The following is a 13,593-nucleotide window of genomic DNA, read 5'->3' on the forward strand; positions in this document are numbered from 1 at the left end:
AAAAAAGATTTAAATTTTAAAATTACATAGAGTAAATACATTAAACATTAAAAGAGAACAGTGAACATTCTTTGCTTCACTCATAATCATTGATTTCATGATTTCTGTTTTCTAGCAGGCATGTTGGAGAAGGCAGTGGCACCCCACTCCAGTATTCTTGCCTGGAAAATCCCATGGATGGAGGAGCCTGGTGGGCTGCAGTCCATGGGGTCGCTAGGAGTTGGACATGACTGAGTGACTTCACTTTCACTTTTCACTTTCATGCATTGGGGAAGGAAATGGCAACCCACTCCAGTATTCTTGCCTGGAGAATCCCAAGGATGGGGGAGCCTCATGGGCTTCCGTCTCGGGGGTCGTACAGAGTCGGACACGACTGAAGTGACTTAGCAGCAGCAGGCATGTTAGCTCTTAGAAGTATGTTTGCTTCTATGTACTCCTAAGTACATAGTTCTGATTATCTCCTATGCTGAATCTGGAACATGGCCACAATTTTCTTTTAACCCTTACCTTTCTTCTGTACCTTCATCTTTGACTTTATTGGTCTCTTAAAACTTATTTTTTCTGATTAAAAAAATAGTACATGCTTATTGTAGAAAGTTCATAAAATATGAAGAACAGAATAATTCTCCATGATTTCACCATTAGTAGCCACATTTTTTGGTGTTTTTCTTCCTATACAATTTCATATTTTGGTGGGTTTTTTTATGCAGTCAGTTTTAATATCTCTTAAAATTATGATTGGCTTTATCACTTTGTTCACATAACAGTCTGTCTAACAAGTAGGTCCGGCACCCACCATAGTTTTTGGACATGGTGATCCAGCTGTGAAATAGAAATGGTCATGCAGTGCACGCATGCTGTCATGCCCGACTCTGCGATCCATGGACTAGAGCCTGCCAGGCTCCTCTGTCCATGGAAGTTTCCAGGCAAGAATACTGGAGTGGGTTGCCATTTCCTGCTTCATGGGATCTTTCCGACCCAGGGATCACACCTGTGTCTTTTGCATCTCCTGCATTGGCACACAGGTTCTTTACCACTGGTGCCACCTGGGACGCCGGTTTTCATAGTCCTCAAATAAGTAGGCAGTGGCAGTAGTGCTATTAGTAACAATAATAACAGTTAAAAGCTAGTAATACTAGTTTACAGTTAACATTAATTGGGTGTTCGTCACAATTATAAACTTGTTATAAAATCCTCAAGAGTATAGATGAAAATTCAAGAAAACCCCATGAGTAATATGCTGTTATTTTGTTCATTTTGCAGATGAATAACTGAGACATAATTAATATTCTGGTAGGCCTCTTATAGGAAGTAACAGGCTATGATCCCATATCTTTTTATTTAAAAGCTTTTACTCTTTACCAAACCCTTACACTACATGTCACCCCCTAGTGCTAACCTAAAGACATGGTCACGCTTTGTAAGTACTATGGAGCTCTCTGTTCTCTCCCAGGGTTTTTGTCTGGCATTGCAGTTCATCCCAAGATTGCTTTGTAGTGCAGCCAGGTCAGTGCTGCCACTGTCTGCACTATTAGAGCAGCTAAAATGCTTACTAAGGCATGCACATTACCTTCTATTTCCTGTTAACATTCTTCTGAGTGGGCTAACATCTGGCTATAATTTCAGTAGTTCTTGGAATAATGTCATTTGCTTCATCTGCAGATTTCTCTAGAGTAAAAATTCTTATCAATTCAGCGTCTTAAAAATCCCTTTGAATTTGTACAGCTCACGTAATTTTCTAAGATTTTGCTTAGAGCTTCCCTTGAAGTCCAGTGGCTAAGAATCTACCTGCCAATGCAGGGAACACAGGTTCAGTTCCTAGCCCAGGAAGATCCCACATGCAGCCAAGCAACTAAGTCTGTGTGCCACAACTACTGAAGCTGCACTCTGGAGCCCACACACCTAGAATCCATGCTCTGCAACAAGAGAAGCCACCACAATGAGAAGCCTGCACACTGCAACAGAGTTGCCTCCTCTCACCACAACTTGACAAAGAAAACCAACCTGCAGTGACAAAGACCCAGTGCAGCCAAAAATAATTAAATAATTTTTAAAAAGAGAGACATTTTACTTAGCAACTGGATCATACTCCAAAGGAAAGGGGAAATGGTATCTGTGTAGTGTAAAAATAAGTCAATCATACATGATTTGGAAGTCCATAGGTTGTGTCTGTGTTGGCACTCTGCAGCCTATTTTTTAACATCATGATTGCTGTCAGGTTTGCATTTCAAAACTGTATGTTGAAAGTATTAACTACAAGTCTGCTTGCATCTTTTGCTTTTTTAGGGGAGGGAGGGAGGGGCAAAGCTAATTCTCGGTGTAAAAGATAATTCTCATTTTAAAAAGCCTCCGAAATCTTTTGATGTTTTGAAAGACAATCTGATAAAAAAAGTGGTCTGGAAAAGATTTAACTTGTTTTATGAGGAAGTAGTGTCCCAAAATGTGATCAGAGACTTGTAAAAAGAATCTTTTTAGAAAAAACGAGTTGCCACAAGGATAGTGACTGGATCTATTATGAGTATCTTTCAAAAGGTTGATAATATGGAATGACAGTTCCTTATGAAAGAAGAATCACGAGGCTCAGAATTATGCAGAAATAATACTCGTTTTAGGGCATAAAGAGAATGATCTTTTATAGACAAAGTGAATTATTGGGGGTTTTAAAAAAAGTGTAACAATTATATAGGATGAAAGATTAGGAAGATCATAAAAAATGAGTAAAATAGAACATGAGATAAGCTAGTCTGTTTTTCTAAATGCTCTTTAAAATGTACTTTGGAAGGAAATGAAAGGAACCACCTGCAAAGAACATTTATGTTCCTGTGACTAAGCTCAGTATTAGTGCTTTCATGGTTGCATCATTTGAGCCTCCTGTGATGGTTAGCACAGTACCTTTGCCTATAGAATATACTAACTTTTGAATGAATGGTGAAAATGATCTGAAGTTATTTGAAGTTTGTTTAGTAAGTACCTACAATGACAAAATAATTCTCTTGATAAATAATGTTTTTTGAAATTGATGATTTGCCTACATCCTCAATAACATTTTAAAAGCACAGGAGGAACTTGGGTTTCTTTGAAGCCTGTGAATTGAGTATGAGTATTTTGGCTGTCATTTTTCTTCTTTGCAAAACCTGAGCTAGCATGTTGTAAAACTAGCATGTCCTTAATACACTTGTATACTTTTTGTCTTTTTCAGGAAAGCAGTGTTTCTTAGTCCTACGACAGCAGCAGTTTAATGTCCAGGCTCTTGTGGCGGTAGGAGACCATGCAAGCAAGCAGATGGTTAAATTTGCTGCCAAGTAAGTAAGCAATTATATCCTGTTGTCAGAATAAACAATGGTGGGAACCAAGACTCCCAGGGCTTTGGACCATTTTCATACATTAACATCAATGCTTCGTTTGTTTAAAAATGTAGTTATTTAAATTGTCAGTTCAGTGTTGTTGAATACATTAAACTTACAAAAGAGAAAATATGGAGCACAAGCTTGAAATTCATTTGGAACTGCTGAAGCAGCACTCTGTACAGGCAAGTCACATTTACTTTCAAGTAGAGTAACAAAAAGCCTGGCAGCCTCAACACTGCAAAGCAACTTTATTTTGTTGTGTTTGTTGAGCTTCATTTCCTCCCTCCCGTTCCTAGTTTAAGATTTGCATATTAAGCAACAAGTTTTCTAACTGAATAACAGAAGTGTTTAAAATAAGAGAGTGGAATTTTGCAAATGATTCCATCCTGAAGGAAGTAAAACAATTGTTTTAACGTGTCACAGCTTTTAACTTGGACACCAAAAGGGTTTTTGTTTTTTAAATAAAGCTTGCTTTTTTCCCCCCACAGAAGTATTACTTCCTGGCCCAGGGTTCCTGCAGAAGCTTATTGTTTTGTTCAATTTGTAAGGGGCAGGATATAGGATTAGGATATCTCTGCTCTTTATATGTATACACTTTAAAGGTGAGTTAACACAGATAGAATTGTCAATTGTAGAACTAGAAAGAAACTAAAAACTGATCTAATTTAATATTTTAATTTATGTTTGACCCTCCCTGACTCCCTCAGCACAGTGGTCTACATATAGTTACTGCTTAGCAACTGGTTTTGGATTACAAATTTAGTTTGATTGTATCCTAACAATACCTGCCCTCTGGTTAAAAGACTCCAGCCCATTAATTACATCCATTTATCTCTGATGAGCTCAGCCCCACCCCTCCCTATCTCATAGCCCTGCCACTGAGAGACTATCACTTTCATCTTTTCAACCTGTATCCTTTGTGGATTCATTTTGCTCTTTCCATCCCGAGTCTTCAAGGGTATATGCTTGTGGGGGTGCCTTTGTCACCTAGCCTTTTCAGATCAATCTGTATCCTATGAAGTAGAACATAAGTAAACTTGGTTCCTAGAAATAATCTATCTACAGTGAGGCTTCTGTAAGAGCTCCTGAAAACCACAGATGTATATGCTTAATTACATTTAATATACTGGAAAATACTGGGGAAAAGTCAGCTTCAAGTCAACAAACAACTTTAGGACTTTGTTACAGGAAGGGGGACCCTTTTTAGGGCCTGAGAATGGGCACTTATGTAACACTTGGAAATGAATTGTCCAAGGAGACACACGTGCTGACAAAGCAAGAGACTTCATTGGTAAGGGGTACCTGGGTGGGGAGCGGGAAGGCAAGGGAAGCCCAGAGGCGTGCTCTGCCATGTGCTTTCAGTCTCAGGTTTCATGGTGCTGGGATTAGTTTCCGGACTCAGAGTGCATTGCTCAGCCAAGAGGGATTCCAGCAAGGAGGATTCGGGCAGGTTGGTAGGATTTGTGGTGTCTCCTTTTGACTTTTCCCGAATTCTTCTGATTGGTGGTGGCTTGTTCCTTACCAAGACCTCCTGTCATAAAATAACTCACGCAAATGGTTACAGTGGTGCCTGGTCAGGGTGGGTGGTTTCAGTCAGTGTTTCCCCTAACAGCTTCTATCCTTTATATATTAAATTGGTTCTGAAAACTAATATATGAAGCTGACAGTTTGGGTTTTGGGGTTTTTGTTTTTGTTTTTTTTTGTTTTGTCCTGGGGTATAACCAATTAATGTTTCAGGTGAGCAGCAGAGGGGCTCAGCCATACATAGAGCTGACAGTTTTATATCAAATAAATTTTTTATTTAAACTGCATTATAACCTCAGTATTACATTCTTAAAAGATTCAGTTCAGTTCAGTTCGGTCGCTCGGTCGTGTCCAACTCTGCGACCCCATGAATCGCAGCACGCCAGGCCTCCCTGTCCATCACCATCTCCCGGAGTTCACTCAGACTCACATCCATCGAGTCCATGATGCCATCCAGCCATCTCATCCTCAGTCGTCCCCTTCTTCTCTTGCCCCCAATCCCTCCCAGCATCAGAGTCTTTTCCAATGAGTCAACTCTTCGCATGAGGTGGCCAAAGTACTGGAGTTTCAGCTTTAGCATCAGTCCTTCCAAAGAAATCCCAGGGCTGATCTCCTTCAGAATGGACTGGTTGGATCTCCTTGCAGTCCAAGGGACTCTCAAGAGTCTTCTCCAACACCACAGTTCAAACGCATCAATTCTTTGGCGCTCAGCCTTCTTCACAGTCCAACTCTCACATCCATACATGACCACAGGAAAAACCATAGCCTTGACTAGACGGACCTTAGTCGGCAAAGTAATGTCTCTGCTTTTGAATATGCTATCTAGGTTGGTCATAACTTTTCTTCCAAGGAGTAAGCGTCTTTTAATTTCATGGCTGCAGTCACCATCTGCAGTGACTTTGGAGCCCAAAAAATAAAGTCTGACACCGTTTCCACTGTTTGCCCATCTATTTGCCATGAAGTGATGGGACCAGATGCCATGATCTTCGTTTTCTGAATGTTGAGCTTTAAGCCAACTTTTTCACTCTCCTCTCACTTTCATCAAGAGGCTTTTTAGTTCCTCTTCACTTTCTGTCATAAGGGTGGTGTCATCTGCATATCTGAGGTTATTGATATTTCTCCCAGGAATCTTGATTCCAGCTTGTGTTTCTTCCAGTCCAGCGTTTCTCATGATGTACTCTGCATAAAAGTTAAATAAGCAGGGTGACATTAAAAGATTAGCAGTCTGAAAGTCTTTTGGAAATCCAATTTGCCGTTAATCACTTAAGAGTCATTCTAATATCAAGAGAACAGTAACTTCATTTGATGTCTTTAGAGGCAGACACATTAAAGTAGTCTACAAATAGTTATTTCTTATTTTGGGTCTTCTCGGAAACTCCTAGAACTTGATTAACTGACAGCAGTTGACCATATCAGATGTCAACCAAAGCTTACCAGCTGGAAAACATACTTGCACACAGAACTTAGTTCACTGATGCCCTTATTTGTCATTTAGTTGCTAAACCATGCCCAACTCTTGTGACCCCATGAACTGTAGCCCACTGGGCTCCTCTCTTCATGGGTTTTCCCAGGTAAGAATACTGGAGGGGGTTGCCATTTCCTTTGCCAAGGGATCTTCCCAACCCAGAGATTGAATCTTCCTGCATTGGCAAGCAGATTCTTTACCACTGAGCCACCTGGGAAGCAATGCCTTTATAATGAATGTTAAAGAAAGGCTTTTGTCTAAATGGTATAGTGTATGGGTGACCTTTTTTTTCTTTTTAGAATAAGGGAAGAATTCAGATAATGTAACCTGGATTTCATAATCCTAAAGTGGATTAAATTCAGTCACAGTCTTATCGATAGACCTGATTTTAACCTTTTTCTTTCGTTTTTGTTTTGGCTGCTTGCAGCCCAGGGGTACTGGTGCTCTGACCAGGGATTGAACCGGGCCCCATCAGGCCTATGGCAGTGAAAGCACTGAGTCCCAACCACTGAATCACCAAGGAATTCTCAAGATCTGATTTTACTCTTGATTCAGGTTTGACTATTAACCAGGACTTCCCTGGCAGCTCAATCAGTAAAGAATCTGCCTGCATTGCAGGAGACCAGGGTTCAGTCCCTCAGTCAGGAAGATCCCCTGGACAAGGGAATGGCTACCCACTCCAGTACTCTTGCTTGGAGAATTCCAAGGACAGAGGAGCCTGGTGGGCTATAGTCCATGGGGTCACAAAGAGTCAGACATGACTGAGCAACTTTCACTGTTTCACTATCATGATGTGACTTTGATTTCTTTTCCTTTTTTTGACTTAATTAATTTATTTATTTGGCTGTACCAGATCTTAGTTACAGTGTACAGGATCTTTAGTTGCAACATGTGGGATCTAGTTCCTTGACCAGGAATCAGAGCCAAGCCCCCTGCATTGGGAACATGGAGTTAGCCACTGGACCACTAGGGAAGACTTGAGTTCTTTTTTAAACCAGAAAAGAACATGTAACTATTTTTAATCCATTTTAAAAACTGCATTTTATATAATTAGTAATGTGTGGGAAAAGATGGTTTCATAATAGAGCTGTTGCAAATTACAAAGCCTTTAACTGGTTATATACAAGTGAATGAAGCCAATTTTATACAATAGGTTTAACATGTGCTACTTAAGTTGCAATTATTTAACTTTAAGGTATCTTGCCTGAGTAAGAATAAATGTGTTAATAGCAGTTGCTACCTAATGAAAAAGGAAAATTCTCATGACTCTCTATGGTGAAAGATGATAAGCTTTTAATTTTTGTGGCTGGTTGATAAGATAATTAATTTTCTTAGGAACATGATTTCTTGATATGTCAGTCAGCTTATCTTTTTTTATGTGATTTTGCTATACTTCTAAGGTAGTTCAGAAATCATGCTCTTTCTTGGTAACAAGTCTAAAGCACACGTCCTTTCTAACAGAAAGCCAGCAGTACAATCTTATATTCAAAGTACCAGTTTTAAAAGAAGAAAATCAAGAACAGAAAAATTTTGCTTTGAAAATTACCTGCTCTATTCATGAATAATAGATCAGGTAAAGTTGTAATGTAAATTCTAAAGAACTTTCAGAACTTTTTTGTAAAAGATGGGTTGATTTTTTTCTTCATCCTTCAAAATCCTTTTCTTAAGAAGTCCACACATGCCAGAAGTTTCTAAGTGCTATTTTTATCTAAAATTTTCAATGGCTTCCTATTTCCAACTATGTCCAATATTAATTCTGCCTCCCAGTTCCTCCTGTTATTTCCCACCACTTCTCAATATATATGCTTCAGATAGGGTAGTCTCTCCATATCTACAGTGGCCTCATTTTTTAATTTTAAAATAAAAATTTAAAAATTATCTTAAAGATACATAAAAAAATACTATGCCATATCATTTTATAGGCTAACTTACAGAAGAGAACTGCTGTGTAAATTGTGTTCATGCCAACTGAAGCCAGCAATATCCATGTTCTGTACAAATGAAGATTTCATTATAGTTTGAAAAGTGACCTGCTAAGCGAGTTATTTGGTGGTACTTGGCAGTTACTTACTTCTTAAATACTTCTTAAGTCTGTGCTGCTCAAGCAGAGTTATTGAATCCTATTTTCATCTGTATAGAGGCAGCAGATAACTAATAGTACAATAGTTTCCATACTAGGGAAAATGTTTCTGTTTACAGTTCTCTTATTTATCAGATTAGATACCTGTTTGATTCAGATATCAGTTAACATACTACATTATTAACTCTGACTGGAACACTATGGTTTTATAAAGTCATCTACTGATAAATTGTCATTCTTAGATTGCTCTTTGCAGTACTTTGGTTAATTATGAGGCCTGATTATCCTGAACCAACCTCAAAGTTAATGTTTTATGTAATTGTGAACAAGCATTCTTTATTACTAGTGTTAAAAATACAGAAAATTAAATCCAGAAGTGTACATGAGTCTACAGCTTTATACAGTAAAACAAATGTCAGAAATTTACTTTTAACAAACTTTAAAGTGATATTATTAATTTGAATTTTATGGGTTTTAATATTTGCTTTTATTTTCTTTAAAAATTCACCTTGAGGGGGAGTTCCGTAGCAGTCCAAAGGTAGAACTGCTCGCTTTCATTGACGAGGGGCCAGGTTCAATCTCTGGTCTGAAAACTAAGATAATCCCACAGGCCGTGCAGCACAGCCAAAAAAAAACAGACTGTAAAAATTCACTTCGATTTAAAAGTAAGGGCTATGACAATAAGGCATTTACTTCTACTAATTTTATATTTGTATGTATTTAAGTAAAATGATAAAATTAAGTGTTCACTGAAGGTCCCTGATATTGTAAAGAGAGACCACTGATCTATGCCACATTGAGTAGTGCTTAATTCTTACCAAGCTTACTGTGAATTTAAAATTCCCGGGATTTTGATGAAGAAAATTGAGTTCACAAAATAAGTTATCATAGAACTACTAAGATGATGTAGAAACCAAAAAGTCTGAGGTTGGATGTAGTGCTAATTCACTGTAATTGAAGGAAGTTACTTGACACATAAACCAAGCTTGTGCCTGCCTTAGAATTGGAGTGCAGATTTTTATTAAGGTAGTTTATTATTTTTAAAAATATATGCACAGTTGATGTTGAGGGGGAGGGGTAAAGGGGGTAAATAGGAGTAATGTAGAAATTGTTTTGAAAAATATGAAATAATGCCTGCCTAAAATTATAATTTAGGTCATCACCTAGCTTTCAGCTCTCAGCTTTATCCCTACTATTAACAAGTAACAGCATGTATCAATATAGTGTAGGATATCTTACATTTTAGACCTTTATTGTGACAATCTAGTATAATAAAGCTTAAGGGCTTTTGAAGGGCTTAAATCTGTAGTTTTTCAGTTCAGTTCAGTTCAGTTACTCAGTTGTGTCTGACTCTTTGTGACCCCATGAATCGCAGCACGCCAGGCCTCCCTGTCCATCACCAACTCCCAGAGTTCACTCAAACTCATGTGCATCGAGTCGGAGATGCCATCCAGCCATCTCATCCTCTGTTGTCCCCTTCTCCTCCTGCCCCCAATCCCTCCCAGCATCAGAGTCTTTTCCAATGAATCAACTCTTTGTATGAGGTGGCCAGAATATTGGAGTTTCAGCTTCAGCATCAGCCCTTCCAATGAACACCCAGGACTGGTCTCCTTTAGGATGGACTGGTTGAATCTCCTTGCAGTCTGAGGGACTCTCAAGAGTCTTCTCCCAACACCACAGTTCAAAAGCATCAATTCTTCGGCACTCAGCTTTCTTCACAGTCCAGCTCTCACATCCATACATGACTACTGGAAAAACAAAATAAAAGGTAAAAATCACTATTCATACAAAGCTTATTTTGTTAACATTCCATCATTATCTTGTGTATATTAAGAAGATTATATGGATAATGATGGGATACTGTTCAGTGATGTATATAACGGGTGCCTTAGATTTTGGGGGGGAGGAGTGGGGCATCCCTAAATGGGCATGCCATAGATTTTTTTTGAAGAAAGGCCATGGAAAAAAGCTCCCTCCCTGACACACATATACCTGGACTTTTATTGCATGTGAAATAATATTTTTAATATTTAAGAAACTTAATCTACAATTAAAATTTAGTATGGTGATTGCTCTTGCTCTATCTTGCCAAGCTTTCCAGTGGCTACCATGAATTTTTATGTTTATGGGATGCACCCCAGTAAAGGTTCAGTGTAGTGATCACCAGTAGCTTCCCTATCTCATGTACAGGGGAACTAACAGATTTGCTTGTAACAGTAGCAGCAATAACATCTGACTACTACTGTATATTCAGTATGAAGTAGCAAAGTACAGTACTTGGATTTTTCCTCTTGAGCCTCATAACAGCACTGTGAGGTATAGATACCCTTTTGTCTTTTTTTTTCCCTCTTGTCTATTCATTTTACAGATAAGAGCCTCGTTACTTAAAATACTAAGGTCTCTGACTCTAGGCTCATGCTTCTCCTATGTCATCCTGCCTCTCTAAGATTGTATAAAGATACCGTTCAGTGCCCTCCACAATATATATAGCTCACTTAGAATACAACTTTAATGTCATTGAAATGTGTTGGTGACTGGGAAAAGGAAGCCCTATTGCTTTTTTGCCTCAAAAAAACATTTCTGGAGTGTGCAGTCTATTCTGGTATACATCCTCAAAAGTAGATAGCTGTTTTATTTCTTGAGTGTGGTAGTGACTTTCGTTTATTGTCCTCAAGTTATTGAGAACCAAAACTGATGAAAAATAATAATTTTGGTTTTAAAGAGTATAGCTGATACTAAAGTCATAAAAAAGACTTTTGTGTTGAGTCATAAATTCATGCTAGAGACAGTTCCAAAGGAGGAATTAAATGTTTTTCTAGCCATCAGTAATATTAATGAGCTTATCTCCTCTAGCATAAAGCAGTAGTTGCCATTCATAAAGCAGAAATCACCCAGTACCTTAAAAGCATGCAATAAAAACAGTAGGGAAGAAGGGGTCGAGAGTTTCATGTTTGCAAAGACAGTTATTTTTTTGAATAATTTCAATATAAAAATATTTGATAGCTATAAGTATAAATATGAGGCCTAAAGCTCAGTAGGCAAATTTACATCTGTTTTTGCTTAATCTTTTGGCTTTTCTTTATCATCATCGGGCTTCCCTGGTGGCTCAGATGGTTAAGAATCCACCTGCAATGCAGGAGACCTGGCTTCGATCCCTGGGTTGGGAAGATTCCCCTGGAGAAGGAAAACAGCTACCTACTCCAGTATTCTTGCCTGGAGAATCCCACAGACAGAGGAGCCTGGCAGGCTACAGTCCATGGAGTCGCAAAGAGTCGGACACAACTGAGCGACTTTCACTTCACTTCACTTAGCAGCAGCAGCACTGCCACACGGGGCATTTTACATGTTCTTTTCACTCTTGTAAGAAATAAAATGCAGTCACTCAACAAAGCACGTATGTGATATATGGAACTGATGTGGAAATTAAACCACACTCAGAATCTAAAATAAGAATTTATCCTTTACCAAGATTCTGGACTTGGGAAGGAAATGAAAGAGTTTAGCTGGGTAACTAGTGCTGTTCCTTAACATATTAGGCCCTTTGTAACATACTTGTACTGATAGAATTGCTCTGTTGTCAGCAAGGGAAGAGATCTTGGACATTGTGGTATGGGTGTCCTTTTGGGTTAACTTTTTGTAGAGTGGTGCTAATATTCAGTCAGTTCTGTTGTTGTAATAAATACTTTCCTAAAAATCACCGTGCTATGCAAAATTATGCAATAAAAACCTCAAGATTTGTGCAGAAAATAGGTATACAGCACAGCGGTCAAAAATATCAGTGATACAGTTTTATAAAAAGAACCTAATTTTTTTAAAACCATAAAATAGTTTTATACATATTGAATGTTGAGAGTTACATAAATATTTCATTTTATCTTTAAAATGACTCACTGTTTCTGAGTGGAAGTGGATATCAGAAGAGTTGCAGCTTGTAAATTGTTATGTAATGGTACAAGAAAGGCTGTCTGAAACCAGAAGGAAAGTTAGACTGGCTGATGTGAATGAGTGTGGCTTATAACACAGGTAGATGATTGAGGTGTGTATGTTTTATGTATTCCTGTTTGGCTAAGTTCACCTGAGTACAGTTTCTGCATTGACCTAGTATTTCTCACTGATGAAATCTGGTATTGGCAAACACAAGTTCTCATTATTCTCAGATTGATATTTAATACATCAGTTGTGCATTGCATGTGTGCTCAGATGCATCCGACTCTGCAATCCTAGGGACTATAGCCTGCCAGGCCCTTCTGTCCATGATATTCTCTAGGCAAGAATACGGAGTGGGCTGCTATTTCCTCCTCCTCCAGGACCTTCCCAACCCAGGAATGGAACCCTCAAATCCTGTGTCTCTTGCATTGCAGGAGGATTCTTTACCACCGAGCCACCGGGGAAATCCCAATACATCAATTGGTTAGAGTTAATTCACGTTTTCAAAACAAGTGTTAAAGCAAAACTGTATCCTTAAAAGAGATGATGATGCTTGCACAGTGAGTGGGTCCAAATGTAAGAATCTCATCTGTTTGCTGCTGCTTATGTGTGGAGGTAAGAAAAAGAAAGAAGTGGAAAATGGCTTCAAAGTTTCTAGTTTGAGAAACTATATGGAAAAGACACCATCAGTCTGGAATCAATTCCCAGGGTGGGCTGGGACTAAAACACAATTCACTCTTCAGAGCTGGGATGGGCTCACCTTCCCTTAGAACACCTGACCAGGTAAAGGTGAAAACTGAGCTGGATGGGGCTCAGTTAGCAGTGAACAAGGGGAGAGGGATTTGGACAGCGTCTCCTAAACTTGCTCTAGATGATGTTGAGGTAATCGGAGAGAAGTTCCAGCCTTTCGAGTTCATGAAAGCCAAAGACTGAAATGGATTGTTTTACTGAAACCATTTTCTTTTTCTGGCTTGATAGAATTCTGTTCCTCCGATTCCAAGTCATTGTCTCATTTTAAATGTTTTCAAGTGACTACCATATGGGAAAAGTTGGCCTTGAAATTTCTTACTTTTCCTCCACCATCTTCGCCATTGCTTCACTTTAATAACTCACTGCTATGGCCACAGGCTTGATTTTGCTTGTTAGAATTTCATTTTGAACTCCAGTATCTGTTCTCCGTGTGGGTTTCCCAGGTGTCTCAGTGGTAAAGAATTCACCCGCCAATGCAAGGAGACACAGGAGACACGGGT

At 38.7% G+C, this 13,593-nt stretch overlaps 1 protein-coding gene across 1 annotated transcript in view; it reads left to right on the plus strand.

Annotated features, from left to right (window-relative positions):
* DARS1 (aspartyl-tRNA synthetase 1) overlaps positions 1–13,593 on the plus strand; it is a 64,963-nt gene that overhangs the window by 14,115 nt on the left and 37,255 nt on the right. The window contains exon 4 of the mRNA XM_052659750.1: positions 3,200–3,302. Coding sequence (XP_052515710.1) covers positions 3,200–3,302 — 103 coding nt within the window. The remainder of the gene's footprint in view (positions 1–3,199; positions 3,303–13,593) is intronic.

Source organism: Budorcas taxicolor, chromosome 2 (genome assembly GCF_023091745.1).
Source record: "Budorcas taxicolor isolate Tak-1 chromosome 2, Takin1.1, whole genome shotgun sequence".
Lineage (NCBI taxonomy): Eukaryota > Metazoa > Chordata > Mammalia > Artiodactyla > Bovidae > Budorcas > Budorcas taxicolor.